Source organism: Lissotriton helveticus, chromosome 12 (genome assembly GCF_964261635.1).
Source record: "Lissotriton helveticus chromosome 12, aLisHel1.1, whole genome shotgun sequence".
NCBI classification, from domain to species: domain Eukaryota; kingdom Metazoa; phylum Chordata; class Amphibia; order Caudata; family Salamandridae; genus Lissotriton; species Lissotriton helveticus.
The window spans coordinates 566461704-566484468 of NC_136073.1; the positions used below are offsets into that span (position 1 = coordinate 566461704).

At 48.6% G+C, this 22765-nt stretch overlaps 1 protein-coding gene across 2 annotated transcripts in view; it reads right to left on the reverse strand.

Moving 5' to 3' along the window:
* Positions 1-267: 267 nt before the first annotated feature.
* LOC144797717 (uncharacterized) overlaps positions 268-22765 on the reverse strand; it is a 139684-nt gene continuing 117186 nt past the window's right edge. For both annotated transcript variants that reach the window (XM_078668456.1, XM_078668455.1), the window contains one exon: positions 268-810. In XM_078668456.1, coding sequence (XP_078524582.1) covers positions 607-810 — 204 coding nt within the window. In that variant the 3' untranslated portion in view covers positions 268-606. The remainder of the gene's footprint in view (positions 811-22765) is intronic.

The following is a 22765-nucleotide window of genomic DNA, read 5'->3' on the forward strand; positions in this document are numbered from 1 at the left end:
TGCTAGAAATTGTTTTACTCTGGCACAAAGAAACAGAGAATGTGACCACCTGACACAAATGTAATTTGCCCTGGGAAGTTTTAGCTGCTGAACTGAAAATGAACTTGTTGGTGTGTATTGCAATAAAATCTCCACATAAAAACTAGGCAACGCTCTGCACAAAAACCTGGGTTAATTACGCAGTCCGACTCATTCCCACCCACCACCCAAAAAAACAGGTCCACAAAAGTTGGTATAAAGTTCCAGAAAGGCATTTGCATTCTGTAATCATTGGCAAAAAGATTTAATTTGTCATATTAAAATTATGGTCAGTTTTAAGATACCGAAATGTAAAGGAATCAATTGCTTCCACAGACATTAAGTGCCCTTTCGGGCTCAGAGCATAATATCGTTGGGTGGTGTAAGAAACAGGTGCAGCCTCCTGTGTACTTGTAGACAGAACATGGCATCTTAACTTCTCCATCCTGGTTGGGTCCATGGCTTTTATAGAGAGGTGATAGGCCCTTGACTGGGGTCAACAATAGGTCTTTCAGTTAGTTTGTCAGCTTGTGCTGCCTGGCTTCCTGAGGTCTTATGGAATACGCTGCCACTGCTTCGCCTGTCCATTCAGAAGCTTTGCCAGAACCGTGCATGCAGCCTTCTCATAGGGTGAGAGAGAGATCTGCACCGCCCACAAATCGGGTCTGCAGTTTGGTGAGGAGGGGCAGTTGTGACTGAAGAAAGGAGACGCCAGGCATGGTGAACCCACTGCACATGGATACGTCTAAGGAACGCAGCTCCTTGCACTCTTTTCCAAGAGCCTTCAAAGTCCTGAAACAGAGACGGAACTCAATCACACCATGGCCACTCCAGAATATGAATAAGATTATTTTTTAGTTAATAAAAAACATCACTTATAGAAACGCAATACAATTAAGAATAAGAGTTTTTACCTAAAGTACAAATTAACAGCACTTCTTCATACAGTTAATTAAAATCCGTATAATTAAAGTGCCTTCATTTAAATAATTTTAAATAAACCCTGAGACTGTAATTACAAGAAAACATTGTAATAAAGTATTCACACCATCAATTAACATAAAAGTATACACACAAAGCCGGGGCCCTAAGAATAGAAGTTAGTCGTGATTGTGAGTCGGGAGTGGAGTTTATACCTAAACTGCCCTATTACCATGCAGGTAAATATTAGTTGATCTAATGGGTATGTTTAACCCCTTGACCGCGGCGAAAATTTCGCCGCGGTGCGGGGGATTTATGGCGTGGGCGTGGTTCGGACGGCCCCCAGCCGTCCTCCACACACGCCCACCGTGACGTCGGACGGCCGCCCGACGCATGCAAGGGGTTAATAACCGCAACTGGCCACGGCGCTCGTGATGAGCTCAGCTCGTCACACTGCTAGGTGGCGCTGTGCTCATGACGAGCTGAGCTCGTCATGAGCACGCAAGGTGTTAACACATTTTCAATAGCCTCCTAGCATGGCCTAGAAACCTGGTCACCTTGGACTGTCAAGACTACACTTCCACCCTAAACACTACCATCTACCAAACAGAAGAGCTAAGGTAACACTAACCAGCTCCCCTTTTCTAACAAGGTTCATGAAATTGCTAAAAGAAGCCATTATGATATCCTCCTTACTTTAATGTGTACGTCTCCAGCCCCAGGAATGCAGGCAATACACTTCCACTGTCTGCTGAAGCTTTCCTTACCCGATCTTGTGCCATGCTAAATCAGGGTCATCCAAATTCACTTCTGTAAATAATACTGTGAGCCAGACTAAGGGTGACCATCGGAAGACATCCGTTCCAGCATTGCAGAATCTCTGTTTCGATGTTTTCATTATTTATCCAGTATGCTCTCACACATTGCTATGCTCATAAGAATACTGCTACTTTTGAGCATAGGTTAAAGCTCTCAATATTACCCTATATATGCGTCAGGGCTGAACTGGCCATACCGGGCATCAGGCATTTTCCCGGTAGGCTGGAGGCCAGGGACTGATTTCATTACAAGACCGGAGGCCACATTATGCAATAACTTTTATTGCTGCTCAAGATATGCAGCCCTTTAAAGTGTAACCATTACATCATAAATAAAACATTCCACAGAACATAGACAAGTGTCCTAGCAACCAGCAAACATCCTCTTTTATTCGCTGCTCACAGAAAGATAAGTACTGCTTCTTCCTTTCTCCCCCTCTGGGGTATTTTATATGGAATTTGACATTGTTTTGATTAATTTATTCATGAATATTGTTTTAATCAGCTTGTTTTACAGACTGGCCTTTACTAGGTAGGTAACAGTCTTTATTTTGTGTACACGTAATTAACGATTTGTATATGTGTTTTACCGCCTACCCTTCCAATTTATGGTCGGGTCGCTTGGCTATGGTTTCATGTCTTGCTATAATTGCCCTCATTTCTTCTTGCTATAATTGCCTTCGTTTCTGCCTTATAACGCTAGCTTGTTCGTTGTCAGGTAACTCGAGCCCGATCGGTTTCTCGATCGGAGCTCGATTTGATTGCTCCTTCCGAGCCTGAGAGCGCCTCTGCCCTCGCGAGTTCCTGGGAGGCGTTAGCAGCGCATTTATTAAAATAAAGCGCTTACCTGGGGACTCAGAAGCCATTCTCCGGAGCTCGGTAGAAGTGCGAGCAACCCCGACGCCTCTTCCGCTTCCGCTTGCGCTCCCTCATTGTGACCCGCTCACAAAAATGAGCGGCTCACGGACAGGCAATGCGGAAATTTGAGCTGAGTGAAGGCTCGTTCTCAGGGGTTTCCGCGGCTCGCGCTGTGCGTTCCCATGCCAACGCACAGCGCAGGGCGGCTTTTCGGATTACAACGGTCGTCGTTCCTTGTACACTGGGGAATTAGGTCTTTTATACGGCGATACTCCACTAGCCTAACTACTGATAAAAGCGCCGTTTGAGGTACACTTTATTATACCTTCTATAAAAAAAAATTTAAAAAAACGCTGTGAGATGGCTGAAAGGTCTAATGAAGCCTGTGAGGCCCCTCTTACTGAAAATTCCCTTATGAGTCTTTTCAAGACCCAGCTGAAATCCTCCCTAAAGGAGGCAGTTGAGGCAGCACTATCTAAAAGGAAGAGGGATACTCCTCGTGAGGACTCGATTTCCTCAGATGAGGAAGACCCTCTCCCCACCAGGGGCGGAAAGGCTATAAAGAAGTCCAAACATCTTGAGAGTAATGGTAACCCACGTGGCACAAATGAGCAGGGTGTCCCAAGCGGCACAAATAGATCTGGCGTCCTCAATGGCGCAAAAAATACAGGTGTCCTTCGCGGCACGAATAGACATGGTGTCCCTTGCGGCACAAGAGACGTCATCCTTTGTGATGATGACGATGATGAATATATGTCCCCTGACGATGATTTTGATGCTGACGAATACATTTTTGATCCATCAGAAAAACTTGACGATCTATTGGGTGATGATCTGACTCAACCCTCCACCTCAGGCTCTATTAAAGACCCCTCTGGGGCGGAGATGTTCAACCCTTCAAATATTACTCACCCTAGGGGTTCCGACTGGTGGCCCCTTGACCACGTAGCTAAATTTATTAAACTTTGGATCAGGAAACCCCTTGAAAGGGACTCACGAAACCTAATGAAATCGGAATGTCCTAGACCATTCCTCGACAACAAAGCGGGCTTGACACCTATGCTAGATCCTGAGTTACTGACCTTTCTCTTTAAAACCGGAAGAGACCCTCGTAAGGGTGTCGAACGTTGTCTTAAACAGTGTCAGGATAAATTGTTGGACACCTTAGGCCCTCTGGCGAGAATCCTAGACCTTGCAGAGGAATCCTCTATTAATGGCACTCCGGTTGATACCGAACTCTTGAGGGGTTGGAGCCAACGTGCCTTATGCCTCCTTGGAAATGCCAACGCTAGCCTCACATCCGAAAGACGTAGAGGAATCCTGATTAAGATGAACCCCAAATTGGGGGACCTAGCCAATAAGGACGTAGAGGGAGACCCTAATGGACTCCTCTTCGGAGAGTCCTTTATCAAAGTTCTTGGTAAATACGTATCTACCTTCTCTGCTTTTAGCAGAGCTCAGAGTAACATGAGAAGGATGTTTGGGGGCAGGCACATTTTTTGGAAGGGCTGACAGAGGAGGGCCAGCTGTCAGCCGAGGCTTCAACAGGTCCTTCTACTACCAGAACCAGCGTGGAAGATACTTCAGAGGGAACAATTCCTTCTTCCCTCAGAGAGGACGCAACTACCGCAATCGTGGAGGTGGAAACAACCGGGCAAAGTTCCAAAGTCAAGGAAATCAAGGTAAGAACCCCTCCTTCTGGTTCTTCCCTTCCAAAGGTAGGGGGGAGACTTGCTACTTTCAGCCAGAATTGGCTATCAATAACAAACGATGCATGGGTTCTAGAAACAGTGAAAGGTTTCAAAATAGATTTCGTTTCCTTCCCTCTCCAGACCTCACCCCCCAGGGAACTGATTCTAGGCCAAGATCAGTCATCCCTAGTGGACGAAGAGATTCGCCAGATGTTGGAAAAAGGGGCAATTTTCATTGTATCCAGGCCCGGCCCCGGCTTTGTAAGCACAATTTTCCTTGTGAAGAAAAAAGACAAAGGTTGGCGCCCCGTAATAAATCTCAGACACTTGAATTCCTTCCTCGTATACAGGCACTTCAAGATGGAGGGTATCCATCTTTTGAGAGATATTCTTCAAATGAAAGATTGGCTCATAAAGCTAGACCTGAAAGACGCTTACTTTACTGTCCCTATGGATACCGACTCCCAAAAATATCTGAGGTTTTTATGGAAAGGCGTAACCTACCAGTTTCGATGCCTTCCTTTCGGCCTTTCTTCGGCTCCTTGGTGTTTCACCAAGATTCTAAGACCGGTCGTTGCATCTCTAAGGAGAAGAGGAGTTCGTTTGATTATATATCTGGACGATATTCTATTGATGTCCCAGAGTCAAGAAGAACTTCTTCTCCACATGAGGTAGACTGTAGACCTCCTGGAGTCCTTAGGCTTCATTATCAATGTAGAAAAATCCGTCATGACTCCTTCTCAAAATTTAGAATTTCTAGGTTTTCAAGTGAACACGTCCTTAGCCCAACTCCAACTTCCCTCGAAGAAATTGACAAAAATAAAGAAGGAAGTCTCTTATGTTTTATCAAAAGATTTGGTAAGTTTGAGGGAACTAGCAAGAGTAGTGGGTCTCTTATCATCATCTATCCAAGCAATCTCTCCAGGACCTCTTCACTACAGAGCCCTTCAGAGGTTAAAATTCGCGGGCCTGAAGAAAGGGCTATGGTATTCAGACCACATCCCCTTATCTCCAGAAGCTCGGGCCGACCTCCTTTGGTGGCGGAACAACCTAGACAGTTGGAACGGGAAAGCCATATTTGGGAATATGCCGGACCATATTTTGGAATCCGATGCGAGCAATTTCGGCTGGGGTGCAGATTGGGAGATTTGGAAACTGGTGGGAAGTGGTCCCAAGAGGAACTATTTCTACACATAAACTGTTTAGAGATGATGGCGAGTCTGAATGCTCTTATGAGTTTCAAATCAATTTTGATGAACAGCGTAGTCTTGATCAAATTAGACAACTTCACAGCCGTCTCCTACATCAATCGTTTAGGAGGAGCGAAGTTTGTTCTTTTAGCAGATCTGGCCAAGAAAATTTGGTATTTCTGCTGGGACCAGAAAATTACGCTGAGAGCAGAATTCCTTCCGGGCCACCTAAATACCAGGGCGGATTGGAAGTCAAGGTTCCTCAGAGACGCAAGCGATTGGAAGTTGAATCCTCTGATTTTCTGAAAAATTCAAGACCTATGGGGTCCTTTCGAAGTAGACCTATTTGCCAGCAGACTCTCCTTCCAAATAGATCGCTACTTCAGCTGGAGACCAGACCCATTTGCCTTGGCTGTGGACGCTCTTCTCCAACCGTGGAACAATCTCAGTTGTTATGCCTTCCCTCCTTTCGCTCTAATCCAGAGAGTCCTACTGAAGGTTCGTTCAGAACAGTCCCGAATTGTCCTAGTTACTCCCTTTTGGAACTCCCAGGTCTGGTTTCCGAGTGTGATGGAATTGACCATGGAAATTCCCCGTTTTATCCCAGGGAGTTTGGATCTCCTTCTAGGTCTAGAAGGAGACTTTCATCCTCTTCTCTTAGAAGGAAACATGAACCTTCTTGTTTGGAAGATTTCAGGGGTTCTTCAAGATACTCAGGCCTTTCAGGGCAAGCTAAGAACCTTTTGGATGAATCATGGGCTCCCGGAACAAGGAGAAGATATACCAGTGCTTGGAAAAGATGGTGTGGTTGGTGCATGGAACGGAATTTGGATCCCGTGGAAGCACCTGTAGTGGATGTTGCTAATTTTTTAGCGGACCTTTTTAACTCAAACCTTTGTTATAGAACAGTTAACTGCTATAGGTCGGCAATTTCTGCAGGTCACTCCTTATTGAACGACTTTTCTATTGGTACCGATCCTTTGATTCGTAGAGTAATGAAAGGTATAAGACTTAAACGTCCTCCTAAGCCCAAATATAGTTCCTTGTGGAACGTTAATGTTATTTTTGATCTTTTTCATCCTGGCCGGACAATTGTTTCCTTACAAGAAAACAATTGTCAATTAAACTAGCTACTTTACTTTGTTTAATCTCCTTCAGGAGAGTATCTGATGTTAAGGCTTTAGAAATTTGTAACAGGTTTTACTCTCCTGATGGAGTATTATTCGAGATATGGAAAAGAACCAAGACCATGTCTGAAAACATATTTTACCCTTATTTTTTAGATTCTCCAAAACTGTGTGTTGTAAGTTGCATGAAAGCGTATGATCAGAAAATGAGTACTTTTAGACCTTGTAATGAAAATCAATTGCTGATTTCTTTTATCAAACCTTATAAGGCGGTCTCTTCCGCGACAATTGCCAGGTGGGTAAGAACTGTCATGTTTGAAGCTGGAGTAGATTTATCTAAATTCGGCGCACACTTCTCTCGTGGCGCTATGGCGAGCAAGGTATTCTGGGGTGGGGGATCCCTTTCTGATATCCTGAAAGCAGCAGATTGGTCTAATGCATCAACTTTTGTTAAATTTTACCTTAAACCTGTCGAACATGTGAGCAATGTTGCTTTGAGAAGCTTTGAACTTGCATAATGTGGCCTCCGGTCTTGTAATGAAATGTTGATTCTCCAATTAGCATGCAGAGAGAATCTTGATTTCATTAAGGACAACGGAGGCTGACATTATCCCTCCCACCACTCCCTGGTGGATGCTTTATTTACTGTATCCTTAAAATTTGTTTAATATGTCTTTGCATTTGATCTTTTCTTCCTTCCGGAACAAGTGTTACTCCTTGTGTCTTTTCTTTTTCAGATTCGGCTTCTTTATAAACCTTTTACTTTGATGTTGGAAGATTTTGAGACTCAAGTCCTTTCCTTCGCAGCTCTAAGAGGATGTTTGCTGGTTGCTAGGACACTTGTCTATGTTCTGTGGAATGTTTTATTTATGATGTAATGGTTACACTTTAAAGGGCTGCATATCTTGAGCAGCAATAAAAGTTATTGCATAATGTCAGCCTCCGTTGTCTTTAATGAAATCAAGATTCTCTCTGCATGCTAATTGGAGAACCGACATTTTCACTTAAGGGGGTCAATTTTCACCTTTTTTGGCTGCTCTCACCATAGGCTTGGATGTGACACAGTCATTCCAACTGTGCAGTGCAATGAAAACAGCAGCCTCAGCGCAGCTGAGCGGAGCTGCCTGAGACGGACTATGCAGTGAGAGGGCAGGTCTGACAAAATTTGCCAGGGCTGCTTTTGGCTGTCAGTCTGGACCTGATAGGTGTTCAGTAATTACTTTATGCTTCCAGCCCTTGAGCTGATCAGCAGTTCCTGCTAAAGCAGGGGTCAATGTGGTAGCCTTTCAGGGGAATGACTGTTCATCGGATTCTAGTGCTTAGCATAAGTACCTAATAGTACTATCTCACATGCAAATAACAATGTTGTTTTCGACTGGTTTGCACCGTAATATGGCCTGCATTCTCGAAATCCCTCATCTGAATTCCCAAGAAAATTGACCCAGACTTAAATCTTCAAACTGGTGTTTTTTCTTTTTCTCGCAAGTGACCCTCCCCGGACTTACCATCCTCTGCATGATGCCTCTGTGGCAGTACAGCCCACCCTAAGTCACATGCACATTCGCCATATTCCCTAATACTATATTTCTGCAACCTGCCCACAACTCATCTCAAAGGTCATGACCTCTACTTTAAAAGTCATACCCTGCAACCGAACAATACTTCATCTCTTGTAGTTCATGTGCTATTACTAGCTAACTATTTACATAACTACACATACCTCGCCCACTAAAGATCACGGCTAACTTCTATTCATTTAATCCACCACTTAGAAACTGGAGAACAGGTATTCAATGGTACCCTTAGGAGCTCAAGACTAATCCAAATAACCATTAAAAAACCACTAACCTTGGGCTCTAGAGCAGCCTGCTGCCCAATATAGAGCTTAAAGGCTTCATCAGTGATATAAACCAGTATATACATGCAATTACCACTCTAATGGAATATATAGCCCTCCTGGCCATAACTAATACAGTAAGCGGTCGGGCAGTCAACTGTAGTTCATACAGACTGTATAATAATTTCCTTACACTACTTGACACTCACAAAACTGCTACTAGTCAAGTCTGTCATCCAGTACTGTACCAATCCACAGCAATCAACCACCCATCACCAGCTTAACGTGCATGGAACAACTGAAGAGATCTACCACATACCACTGGCCAACGGAGGACGTTAATTTAGTACACCACTGCAGGTCCCAACACGCTACATACTAGGACCACTTCTTGACTTATCACAATGACAATTAGATATGAGATGATAGTAGCAAAGTCCATCCCAGCAGATCCATCTGCCATGTCTTCCCTAACGTATGCTTGCTCAGGACCATACACTTTAAACAGAATAGATCAGAATGGACAACCCTGTGCAGTAGCCAGCTAAGTGGATTATAAGAAGAAGAAACACATAAAGGGACCTGCCAGACTTCTCAAAGCAGCTAGCACACTGAAAACCATAAAATGTGCATCTATCATTTACACTTCTCCATCCATCACTCTGCTAAGCATTGCATCCTATCACAATAAATTTGCCTCGATGGTCTCCACATGTGGCATGGACACACTCACCAGATAGGATCAAAACAAAGACAACACACTTTCAGCCACACACCCTACAAGGTTTAGCATGCTATCCATGAAGGAAGCGCTTCAGTGCCCCACTTAGGGGTAGTAAGCACTATGTAAATTGTTACAGTGACACAGTGTGCACGGGATTCACATTTGGGCATACCCATCCAACTTAGGGCAACACAATAAGTATACAAAACAGTGATAGGTGGAATGCTTGAATTAATCCCAGCCACTGGTATATCACTCGGCCAGCTAGACTTTTCCCATGAGGAGCATGGTCATGGCTGATTTGCATATGGCTGGTTGCAAAATGAGGTGGCCTTGTGGGAGAAAAACAATGTATTGGATGCGGCGTCGGATGATTGCCAGTGGTGAAGATTAATTCAAGCATTCCATCCATCACTTTGTGTATTGATGCCCTAAGTGTGATGGGTATGCCCAGAAATGGGTCCCGTGCTCACTATGCCACTGGATACAAGCTATACCTGGCTCATGAACTCATAATAAGGGCAAAACCAGTGGTGGGTTGCTTGTATTCCTGTTAAGGGAAGTCATGACCTGGCAGTTCGGGCTGGACTGTTCCCATGAGGAGCAGGGTCAAGGCTGATTTGCATATGGTTGGGTCCAAACTGAGGTTGCATGGTGGAGGAAACTGATTTTTGTTTGAATATGTTTATTGCATTTTTTGTTTTGACATCTCACAACATTATACATATGGGAAGTGTTAGAACCTGAGATGCCAGGTCACCTAGGGTAGCCTGGCCTAGGGGTAAGCCATGCAATTCTAGAGGCACAAGTGTGAAGGTTGCAGACCACCCAGCAGTAAATCCACGCAATAGCACTTAAAGAGGACACTACACCAAATTGTTAGGAAAATATGTACTGGTTTATAAAAATAATATACTCTGCTCTTCGGTTTCAAAATACACAGTTTAAGCACTTTAGTTTGTCATGGAAGCATTAACTCCACTTTTACGTTCTAAAACATATTAACAACCAGCATTTCAGGACAATACCTTTAGTCAGACCTCTTAATCAAAACTGTTAAGTAACACTTGTATTCTAATTGCTCAGGAATACATTTACTACACTCTACTTTACTCTTCAGCAACTTCCCATCACAGTATTACTTTAAAAGAAGCAAACTTAGCACTTATGTTTAAACAGGTAGGCAATATTCATCACATTGATAACCCTATAATTCCCCTTCCTGGTTTGATAAAGAGGGATTGGTTAAAATCACTTAAATCAGCTTTCAAATAAGCCCTGTTAGGGATTCCTCAAGGACGCTGCACTCTTGAAGACAGAGTCTATGTTCACTCACTTATGAGGTCTCAATCTATGCCACCAGTTACTCTTGTGGAAGTCACTTCCCCCACGTGTTTACCTCCTTACTTGCATTCAAGGTGATGCTGTAATCATCCTGCGCCAGAAGGAGGGGGAATAACGAAAGGGGGGGGCCAAGGAGCCGAGGCTGAAGAGGCTCTCTCGCCTCAGAAGACTCCTCCGTGCTTCCCAGCTCAGGCCAACTCTTCAGTGAGGCTCTTGCTCGGTAGTTAACAGAGGCAGACACCACGATGCCCCCCAGTCCCCTACCGGGCCTCTTAACTCCCCCTCCCTGCTCGGGCCAGCTCCTCAGTGTGGCGCTCGAGCAGGAGGAGAAGGCAAAAAAACGATGGATTTGGGCCCAGATCTTTTGACTGGGGGAGTGTGTGACATTGATCCACATTCAGTCCATCACTTGTTGTTTTTTGCAATTGCCGCCCTAAGTGCGCTGGGGATGCCCAGACGTGGGTCCCAGGCACTCCACACCACTTGGAGTCAAGCTAGCCGGGCTGAAGAGAGGTGTTACCTCGAAACCGGTCCGGTCCTCGGATGCTTGATTCCGGTCTGGGAAAGATATGGCTGTTGTAGTTCGGACTGGACTGTTCCCATGGGGCAACAGGGTCAGAGCTGATTTGCATAAAGCCATTATCTGACCCAGGGTGGTGTGGAGTGCAAAAAAACGATGGATTTGGGCCCAGATCTTTTGACTGGGGGAGTGTGTGACATTGATCCACATTCAGTCCATCACTTGTTGTTTTTTGCAATTGCCGCCCTAAGTGCGCTGGGGATGCCCAGACGTGGGTCCCAGGCACTCCACACCACTTGGAGTCAAGCTAGCCGGGCTGAAGAGAGGTGTTACCTCGAAACCGGTCCGGTCCTCGGATGCTTGATTCCGGTCTGGGAAAGATATGGCTGTTGTAGTTCGGACTGGACTGTTCCCATGGGGCAACAGGGTCAGAGCTGATTTGCATAAAGCCATTATCTGACCCAGGGTGGTGTGGAGTGCAAAAAAACGATGGATTTGGGCCCAGATCTTTTGACTGGGGGAGTGTGTGACATTGATCCACATTCAGTCCATCACTTGTTGTTTTTTGCAATTGCCGCCCTAAGTGCGCTGGGGATGCCCAGACGTGGGTCCCAGGCACTCCACACCACTTGGAGTCAAGCTAGCCGGGCTGAAGAGAGGTGTTACCTCGAAACCGGTCCGGTCCTCGGATGCTTGATTCCGGTCTGGGAAAGATATGGCTGTTGTAGTTCGGACTGGACTGTTCCCATGGGGCAACAGGGTCAGAGCTGATTTGCATAAAGCCATTATCTGACCCAGGGTGGTGTGGAGTGCAAAAAAACGATGGATTTGGGCCCAGATCTTTTGACTGGGGGAGTGTGTGACATTGATCCACATTCAGTCCATCACTTGTTATTTTTTGCAATTGCCGCCCTAAGTGCGCTGGGGATGCCCAGACGTGGGTCCCAGGCACTCCACACCACTTGGAGTCAAGCTAGCCGGGCTGAAGAGAGGTGTTACCTCGAAACCGGTCCGGTCCTCGGATGCTTGATTCCGGTCTGGGAAAGATATGGCTGTTGTAGTTCGGACTGGACTGTTCCCATGGGGCAACAGGGTCAGAGCTGATTTGCATAAAGCCATTATCTGACCCAGGGTGGTGTGGAGTGCAAAAAAACGATGGATTTGGGCCCAGATCTTTTGACTGGGGGAGTGTGTGACATTGATCCACATTCAGTCCATCACTTGTTGTTTTTTACCAAGGAAAGTCACGGCAGCCGGTGGCAGGATACAGATGGCTACTGCCACTGGGGGGGGGGGGGGTCACAAGATTTACCCCTACCTCTACTGAACACTGCTCAAGAAGAGCCTCTCTCTGCTGGGCAGAGGACTGCGCACCGCAGCACTGCAGTCTCCTTCTCCTTTGACACCCCGCTATTCCTAAGCTAGGGGTTAGTCAGGCGCCCAGGGTCTCCCTTAATCTTCCACAGCGGGGACAAGACAAGAAACCCACAGGAGAGGTAGAGAAGTGGAATAATTAGGCTGCTTCCCAGTCCAGGAGTTCAACCCTTACACTAGTCTCCCCCCACCTGCCAGGATAGCCTGTCCTCCAGCTGACTCTCTTAGGTAGACAAAATGGCTGCCCCGCATTCCGCCTTATATAGGCTGCCCCTCAGTGGTCCAGAAAGGACCAGAAGGTTCTGGAACGCCCTATACTGGTCTATGGGCAAGTTCTGGGTTTGGCAGTTAAGGCAGTTGGTAACCACCATTTTGTGTGGTTCCAACTTTTCCTGTCAGAACAGGCCTCTGGGCCTGAGGTGAAAGACTATGAGGGACAAAAGAACACCTATCCCCTTGGCCAACACCTATAAAACTAGTGGACACAAAAATTATTAAGGGTATGAGGGGCAAAAAGGGGACAAAATAAATAATAAATTGGAGGGACTACGCAAAAAAACCAGACAGGTCTAACACGCGTCCCCCCCAGCTGAAAGTGGGGAGAACTACCCAACCCCTTGGGAGTCCTCATCACTAAGGCGGAAATACCTGGAGAGACCGTCTGCATTGGCGTGGTCCACTCCAGGCCGATGTTCCACCCGGAAGTCCATTCCCTGTAGGGAGATAGACCACCTCAACAGCTTGGGATTTTCCCCCTTCATTTGCATCAGCCAACGAAGGGGTCGGTGGTCAGTCTGAACCAGGACGTGCGAGCCAAAGAGGTATGGCCGCAGCTTCTTCAGAGCCCACACCACCGCAAAAGCTTCCCGCTCAATTGCACTCCACTTCTGTTCCCGGGGAAGCAGTCTTCTGGATAAGAAGACCACAGGCTGATCCAGGCCCTCTTCATTTAGTTGCGATAACACTGCCCCAATGCCATGTTCTGATGCATCTGTTTGGACAATGAACTCCTTGGAGAAGTCGGGAGCCTTCAGGACCGGTGCTGCACACATTGCCTGCTTCAACTTTTCGAAGGCTTGCTGACAAGCCCTCGTCCAAACTACCCGTCGAGGTTATTTCTTTGAGGTGAGCTCTGTGAGGGGGTGCTACAATAGTGCCATACCCCTTCACAAAGCGACGGTAGTAGCCTGTGAGGCCCAGGAAAGCTCGGACCTCAGTCTGTGTCTTGGGGGGTTCCCAGGCCATGATTGCCTCAATCTTTGCCTGCAGGGGCTGCACTGACCCCCTACCCACCAAGTGTCCAAGGTACACAACCGACCCCTGCCCAATCTGGCATTTGCTGGCCTTGATTGTCAATCCAGCCTTTTTCAGGGCCTGGAGAACTGCTTGCAAATGTTGCAAATGGTCCTCCCAACTGCTACTGAAGACAGCAATGTCATCCAGGTAGGCAGCACAGAAACTCTCCATTCCAGAGAGGACCTGATTCACCAGCCGCTGAAATGTGGCTGGGGCATTTTTGAGCCCAAAGGGCATCACATAAAATTGGAAGTGTCCCTCAGGCGTGGAGAAGGCTGACCTTTCCTTGGCTCCATCTGTCAAGGAGATCTGCCAGTACCCTGAAGTGAGGTCAAAGGTACTTAGGTATTGGGCAGCTCCTAGCCGGTCAATTAATTCATCCGCCCTAGGGATCGGATGAGCATCAGTCTTTGTCACTGAATCCAGTCCTCGGTAATCCACACAGAACCTCAGTTCGGGTGTGGTGCCTGGTGGTGCGGCTTTTGGCACTAGCACCACCGGACTGGACCAAGGGCTGTTGGAAGGTTCTATCACTCCTAGCTCTAGCATCTTGGCAACCTCACCATGGATGCTAGCCTTCACCTTGTCTGACAGCCTGTAGGTCTTTGACTTCACTGGCGGGCTGTCTCCTGTGTCCACATCATGGGTACACAGGTGGGTTCTTCCCGGGACAAGGGAGAACAGCGAAGAGTACTGCTCCAATACCTGGCGGCAATCCTCTCGTTGCTCAGGAGTTAGGGATGGGGAGAGAATCACTCCCTCCACCGACCCATCCTTCTCTTGGGATGAAAAGAGATCCGGGAGAGGCTCGCTTTCTGCTTCCTCGGCACCATCAGTCACCAACATCAGGATGACCTCTGGCCTCTCATGGTGGGGTTTGAGGCGATTGGCATGCAGCACCCGTAGGGGCTGTCGCGGGGTCTTAAGATCCACCAAGTAAGTGGCCTTACCCTTCTTTTCCAACACCTCAAATGGGCCTGTCCAACGATCTTGAAGGGCACTTAGCTCTCCAGGTTCCATCACCCATACTTTTTGGCCAGGCTCCAACTCCACCGGGTGAGCATTTTGGTCGTACCATGCCTTCATTACTGCCTGGCTGGCCTCCAAGTTATCAGAAGCCTGCTTCCACAACTTGGCCATCTGGCTCCTAAAGGCCAGCATGTAGCTCACCACATCCTGAGGAGGTTTCCTGGGAGACTTTTCCCATCCATCCTTCACCAGGCTGAGAGGTCCACGCACAGGGTGCCCATACAACAATTCAAAAGGGCTGAAGCCCACTCCCTTCTGCGGCACCTCTCTGTAAGAGAACAGCAAGCAAGGCAGGAGGACGTCCCATTTCCTCCGTAAGCTCTCAGGCAGACTTCTTATCATGCCCTTCAGGGTCTTATTAAACCTCTCAACCAGTCCATTTGACTGGGGGTGATAAGGAGTGGTGAACCGGTAGGTCACTCCACACTCCTTCCACATTTTCCGCATGTAAGCTGACAGGAAGTTGGTCCCCCTGTCGGACACAACTTCCTTGGGGAATCCTACTCGGGTAAAGATTCCCATCAGGGCCCTAGCCACCACAGGTGCAGTAACAGTCCTCAGAGGAATGGCCTCTGGATAACGTGTGGCATGATCCACCAGAACCAGGATAAACCTGTGACCAGCTGTTGTTGGTGGATCCAATGGCCCTACAATGTCGATGCCCACCCTTTCAAAGGGGGTGCTAACGACTGGAAGTGGTTCCAGGGGAGCTTTCAGCTTCACTCCTGTTTTCCCACTGGCCTGGCAGGATACACATGTCCGACAGTAAGTGTTGGACGCCACTTTCATCTGAGGCCAGTAAAAGTGGAGGACAAGCCGAGCAAAGGTCTTGTCCTGGCCTAAGTGTCCTGCCAAGGGTATTGCATGAGCCAATTCCAGCAGAAAGGCTCGGTATTGCTGCGGGACCACCAAGGCCCTTGATGAGCCAGGTAGGGGTACCTTGGGTTCACTGTAGAGGAGTTCATCCTCCCAGTAAATATGGTGGTGTCCCGTAGCATCACCTGCTGCCTGGGCTTCAGCCTGACGCCTCAGACCCTCAAGGGTAGGGCACTCCCTCTGCCCCTTACAGAATTCCTCTCTGGTAGGTCCTCCCTCCACATGCCACTCAGCAGGGATGGGTAAATCCTCCAGAGAGTCTACTTCCCCCTCCATGGACTCCTGGCCCACCACCGCAGGTGGCCGATCTGTCACATGGGGCGTGGAAGCCGAAGCAGGCTCTTCCTGTCTCCGGGTCTGTCCCTTTTTGGCAGCGGGTTGGGCCATTGTTCCAGGCTCCAACCCAGGCGAACTCCCTCTCCGGGCAGTCGCAGACCGTGTGCTTACACAGGCCCAGTCAGGTGTACCCAGCATCGCAGAATGCGTCCGGTATTCCACCTCTCTCCAAGTGTTGTGCTCCATGTCATTCCCCAACAGACAATCAACTGGCACGGCAGGGCTTACGGCAACTCGAAGTGAACCTGCAACCCCCTCCCACTCAAAGGGAACCTCAGCCACTGGATAGTGGCCCATTCTGCCGTCAGCCATCGCAGCGGGGTGGAGTACATTAGGAACCACCTGCTCTGGAGACACCAGTTGACTTCTCACCATAGTCATACTGGCTCCTGTATCTCTCAGAGCTTCCCCTCTCTGGCCATTGATGGTGACCCACTGCCCATACTTTGTAGTATTTGGGGGCACCTGGATCTTTGGAACCATCTCCCGTTCTCCCAGGGACACTAAGGTGACACCCGCCCACTCACCCCCCTTATCTAAGGGTAACTCCTCCCCGAGCGCTACACTAGCTACTCCCGGTGACTTTCCTCCGGTGGGAGGGGGTGGTCTCTTTGGGCATCTGACATCTCCCTTATAATGTCCAACACCACCACATTCAAAACAGTGGAGAACCCTTGGCTGCTGGCTTTGGCCAGGATTAGGGTTTCTGGGCGGGTTTGCCCTAGGGGTGAAACCTGCTCCCTTACCTTGGAAATTATTTTGGGGACCTTTGGAGAACTCCTTTTTATCTCCCCCCTCCTTCTTCTGGGGGGCGCCCTGTCCGGCTTTTTGAGAATCCCCTCCAGTCCCCTTTGAGGACACCCGGGTACTCGCCCAAGTGTCCGCCTCCTCTGCAAGCTTCCGGGGATTGGTCAGCTTGCTGTCCACCAGGTGTTGGCGCAACTCGGGAAAACATTTCTCGAGGAGGTGTTCTTTCAAAAATAGATTGTACAGCCCCTCATAATCCTTCACCTCGCTGCCCTTGACCCAACCCTCCAAAGCTTTCTTGGCGTAGTCTAAGAAGTCTACCCAATTCTGGGTACTCAGTTTGTGACTTCCCCTGAATTTCTGTCTGTATCTTTCAGGGGTAAGTCCAAACTTCTTCACCAGTGCCACCTTCATTGTAGGGTAGTGGGTTTGCTCATCCTGCTCCAGAGCCAACAAGGTGTCTCTGCCAGCAGGTGGCATGTATTTATACAGCCCACCCCCCCAGTGAGTTTCTAAGATCCCGTGAGCCCTTAGAGAAACTTCGTAGGCGGCCAGCCATTTGGCAATGTCATCGCCTGGGGTGTAACTAGCGATGACATCTTTGGGTAAATAGGGTCTGGGTTCCCTGGTGTTCACCTTAGTTTCGCTGCCACCATTATCTGGATTGGGAGACCTTTGTATTAAGGCTTGTAGGTCCATCTCTTTGATGGTTCGCTCATGGGCTAACCTCCTGTCCTCCCTTTCCATATCCATCCTAGCTAATTCCAAGTTCATTCTCCTCTCCTCCCTCCTATCTTCTAGCTCGGCGTCAGTTAAACCCCTCTCTGAGACGCTGCTGCCCTCCCTCGAAGGTGTCCTGGGACCTGTCAGCAGATTCCCCCTTCCAGCTTGGTTCAACATTGCAATCTCAAGGACAGTGTCCCTGTCACTCCCTTCGGTATCTGGTTCTTCCACTAAATGAGCTTCCACCCATGCCCTTATGCTTGTCAGCAACTCGCCTTTCTTGGCACCTTTGTTAAAGAATACCCCTTGTTGCTGACACCATTCTCTGAGTTAGGTCACAGTATTGGATTCTAGCTCTTTAAAATTCAATTCCATCTTTCACTATGGAATAAAATTAACACACAGGAGAAAACCAAGAAGTGACCTGAGGTTAACCTCCACCCACCACCAGAAATAAATTTGGAAAAAACAAAATTCAAATTAGGAGGGCCGCAAGGAGAAAACTCCTGGTGTAGGTCAGTGTATTGCGTTGAATTACTAATGAGTAGCTGCAACCAAGTCAGAATCCCACCGCTAGGCACCAAATGTTAGAACCTGAGATGCCAGGTCACCTAGGGTAGCCTGGCCTAGGGGTAAGACATGCAATTCTAGAGGCACAAGTGTGAAGGTTGCAGACCACCCAGCAGTAAATCCACGCAATAGCACTTAAAGAGGACACTACACCAAATTGTTAGGAAAATATGTACTGGTTTATAAAAATAATATACTCTGCTCTTCGGTTTCAAAATACACAGTTTAAGCACTTTAGTTTGTCATGGAAGCATTAACTCCACTTTTACGTTCTAAAACATATTAACAACCAGCATTTCAGGACAATACCTTTAGTCAGACCTCTTAATCAAAACTGTTAAGTAACACTTGTATTCTAATTGCTCAGGAATACATTTACTACACTCTACTTTACTCTTCAGCAACTTCCCATCACAGTATTACTTTAAAAGAAGCAAAATTAGCACTTATGTTTAAACAGGTAGGCAATATTCATCACATTGATAACCCTATAATTCCCCTTCCTGGTTTGATAAAGAGGGATTGGTTAAAATCACTTAAATCAGCTTTCAAATAAGCCCAGTTAGGGATTCCTCAAGGACGCTGCACTCTTGAAGACAGAGTCTATGTTCACTCACTTATGAGGTCTCAATCTATGCCACCAGTTACTCTTGTGAAAGTCACTTCCCCCACGTGTTTACCTCCTTACTTGCATTCAAGGTGATGCTGTAATCATCCTGCGCCAGAAGGAGGGGGAATAACGAAAGGGGGGGGGGGCCAAGGAGCCGAGGCTAAAGAGGCTCTCTCGCCTCAGAAGACTCCTCCTGCTTCCCAGCTCAGGCTGACTCTTCAGTGAGGCTCTTGCTCGGTAGTTAACAGAGGCAGACACCACGATGCCCCCCAGGCCCCTACTGGGCCTCTTAACTCCCCCTCCCTGCTCGGGCCAGCTCCTCAGTGTGGCGCTCGAGCAGGAGGAGAAGGCAGATCACTCAGCAATCGGAAGAAGCCCCCGGCGCCTCTCCTCAGCCGCTGGTCGGCGAAGACACTCCTTTTGCGGGCATGCGCGGAAGCGCTCGCTGATGCCGCCGCCCACTGCGTCTACTCGAAGAAAGGACGCTTCACACGCCGATCTCAGCCGGCGCCGCCTCCCAGAGACCGGCGGTTCCACAGGGCCTGCGCGAAGGAGCAGTGTCTCCTCACTAGAGGTCGCGCACTCGCGTCAGCGCCTCCCCTCGCTCTCCTCACCCGCTGGGACCAGGAAAATCACCGCAGGGCTGCGCCTACGTCCAGCGATAGCCTCGCTTCCTCTCCTCACGTTACCAGCGAAGTCAGCGCTATTCCGGCACTGCTCTACAAGCGCTGGCTTGGGGGTCAATTTACACAGCCTCTCTCTGCTTCCGCCCCTCCGAAGGATGGCTCCTCTCCACAGCAGGTCTCTGCCCCAGACAGTAAGTGATGAACTTGGGAGGAGGGGGGGGGAGAAAGGTTCTGCCACCAAGGAAAGTCACGGCAGCCGGTGGCAGGATACAGATGGCTACTGCCACTGGGGGGGGGGGTCACAAGATTTACCCCTACCTCTACTGAACACTGCTCAAGAAGAGCCTCTCTCTGCTGGGCAGAGGACTGCGCACCGCAGCACTGCAGTCTCCTTCTCCTTTGACACCCCGCTATTCCTAAGCTAGGGGTTAGTCAGGCGCCCAGGGTCTCCCTTAATCTTCCACAGCGGGGACAAGACAAGAAACCCACAGGAGAGGTAGAGAAGTGGAATAATTAGGCTGCTTCCCAGTCCAGGAGTTCAACCCTTACACTAGTCTCCCCCCACCTGCCAGGATAGCCTGTCCTCCAGCTGACTCTCTTAGGTAGACAAAATGGCTGCCCCGCATTCCGCCTTATATAGGCTGCCCCTCAGTGGTCCAGAAAGGACCAGAAGGTTCTGGAACGCCCTATACTGGTCTATGGGCAAGTTCTGGGTTTGGCAGTTAAGGCAGTTGGTAACCACCATTTTGTGTGGTTCCAACTTTTCCTGTCAGAACAGGCCTCTGGGCCTGAGGTGAAAGACTATGAGGGACAAAAGAACACCTATCCCCTTGGCCAACACCTATAAAACTAGTGGACACAAAAATTATTAAGGGTATGAGGGGCAAAAAGGGGACAAAATAAATAATAAATTGGAGGGACTACGCAAAAAAACCAGACAGGTCTAACAGGAAGGAAAATGATCAGTCTTGCCATATCACATAAGACGTGTCAGGGGCCGCCGCATACACTCATATACATGAAGGTGATCTTATTAAAAGAACCAACTTATCAGCAGCCCAGGTTAGTGAGCGTGATTACATCAGTAGCGACAGGCAGATCCAAGAGAGATTAATGATCAACACAGGTGGTGATAAAGCAAACATTTTTTCCCCCAATTTCACATCAGATACTTGCTCAGTATGTAGCACTAGCTATGCCACGGCAGTGATGCAAAATAGGTTGGGCACGTCAGTAATACATCACATATCCAAGGCTTTAATACAAAACAAACAATTGTAGAGAACAATCTGAAAGGGTGTATCAACAAGAGACCGGGCGGTGCCCAATAGTGCGTGCGTGTGTATGCGTGTCGCGCTCGGTTCAGGCGGGTGGAAGAGGGCATGTACCATTTCATAATATCAGTAAGGATCCAGTCATGTGGTCCACCAAATGCGCAGCAGGGGGGGCGAAGGGGAGCCAGGATCAAGGGGTGGGAGTCACCAGCGTTCAAATAATGCCACTCTGTAGGCACACCTGATGGTAGGCTGTCAAGGTGCTATCCCAGTCTATTGCTATAGGATACTTGCGAAGTCCCGCTGTCTCTTCTTTATGCAACGCTACACTCTCCGCCCGTGCCCAGTTGTCAAACGAATTACGCCAGTGTATCGCCTGAGGGGGCGCATTGCTCTTCCAGCGCTTAGTAATGAGGCGCTTCACAGTGACCAGCCCTAGGTCCCAAAACCTCTCCCGGACTTTTGTATGTTTCGTTCTCTTGAACAAGCCTAGTAAGCAGGCTTCCCATGTAAGTGGCAAGCTGCCTCCCGTCGCTTTTGTCAAGGTGTCCGATACTGCAAACCAGTAGGTATGCAGAGACGGGCACGTCCAGAGCGCATGTAGAAGTTGGGCATCTACAAGTCCGCATCTGGGGCACGCTGATGTAGTCAGTCCGAAGTATCTATTAATCTTGTCAGGGGACAGATAGGCACGGTGCACGATGTAGTAGTGTATAATCTTAAAACGTGCGTTGCGTGGAATGTGTAGTGTCCCGGCGAGTATCTGTGCCCATTCCCTATCAGTCCAGTCCCGGCCTCTATCGGCTGACCATCTGTCCCGTAGCCGTTGTGATGAGAACTGTGTGTGCGTATGTAGTGCCTGGGCGAGCCAGTGTACCACGTGAGAGCCGTTCCCCATCACATGGAGATACTGAATCAGCAAATGTGTGGGGGGCTCCTCCTGTAGCAGTCCCCATGCAAGTGTCAATATACGCAGGAGTGTCGCATGTGTCAGGAATTGCCCAGCCGGTAGGCCCGTGTTATCCGCTAGTGTCGCAAAAGGAAGTAGGGCACCATCTTCGAACAAGTCGCCCAAGCTCTCCAAATCCACTGTCACCCAGCTGTTCAGTGTAGGCCCCATGAGTGCCCCCCTTCCCAGGGTGTACCTAGTAGTGGCAGGTTAGGTGCGTATGGTTTGCTAGCGCTCGTGAGTTTCAAACTCCTCACATAGCACCGTCTCGCCACCGCGAGGTGAAGTTGATCAGGGCAGCGGGTCTTGGTTAAGGGATGGAATAACGCGTGTATTTGTTGCACTGTCATAACTGCATCGTCCGAGGCCGTATCTCCCAAGTTCTTCCCGCTCAGCCAATAAGTGACCCACTGCAATTGCGCTGCTAGATAATAGAGTTCGTGATTAGGTACCACCAACCCACCGCAGTCCGTTGCAGCATATAGAGTCTTCAACGCAACTCTAGGGCGTCCCTTGTTCCATATCAGGCGTCTGGTTAGAGTTTCCAGTTCGCGGAAAACGCGAGCAGGGACGTATACCGGTAGGTTTGCATAAAAATATAGCAACCGGGGCAGGGCGATCATCTTTGCCAGTGCAATGAGACTGGGGACGTTTAATGGGAGAGAGGTCCAAAAGGACACCTGAGCTGTAAGTGACGAGATCGTTCTCGTGAGATTACCGTCTAACAGATCAGCAGGGTCGCGATAAACCTGGATCCCCAGATATCTAAACACGGTTGGGTACCAAAGGAGCCGTTCGCCCATTACCACTATGTCACATTCCGGGGTGTCCGCGGCGAAAGCGTACACTCCCGACTTTGCCCAATTAGCGCGAAGTCCTGACACGTCTTCAAAGACTCTAAAGATGTCAGTGAGCGCACCCGGAAAACGGGTCAGGTCTCGAACGTAGATCAGTAGATCGTCAGCATATAATGACACTGAGTGCATTCCGTCTGCCAGGGGGATGCCCCAGTCCTCGCCGGAAGTACGCAACTGCGCCGCCAAGGGTTCCATCATTAGTGCAAAAATCAGGGGGAAGAGGGGGTAACCCTGCCTGGTGCCCCTGCGCACTCGGACCGGGTCAGAGAAGAGCCGTCCCGTTCAGAGTAGAGGAGTTCCACCATACGGAGGTAGGCTGCTCCCAACTCGAATTTACCCAGTACCCGCATGAGATAAGGCCATTCCACTGAATCAAACGCTTTCTCGAGATCCAGAATTACACACCCCGATCGTGGCCACCGAGATATGGCCATACTCTGCACACGAAAC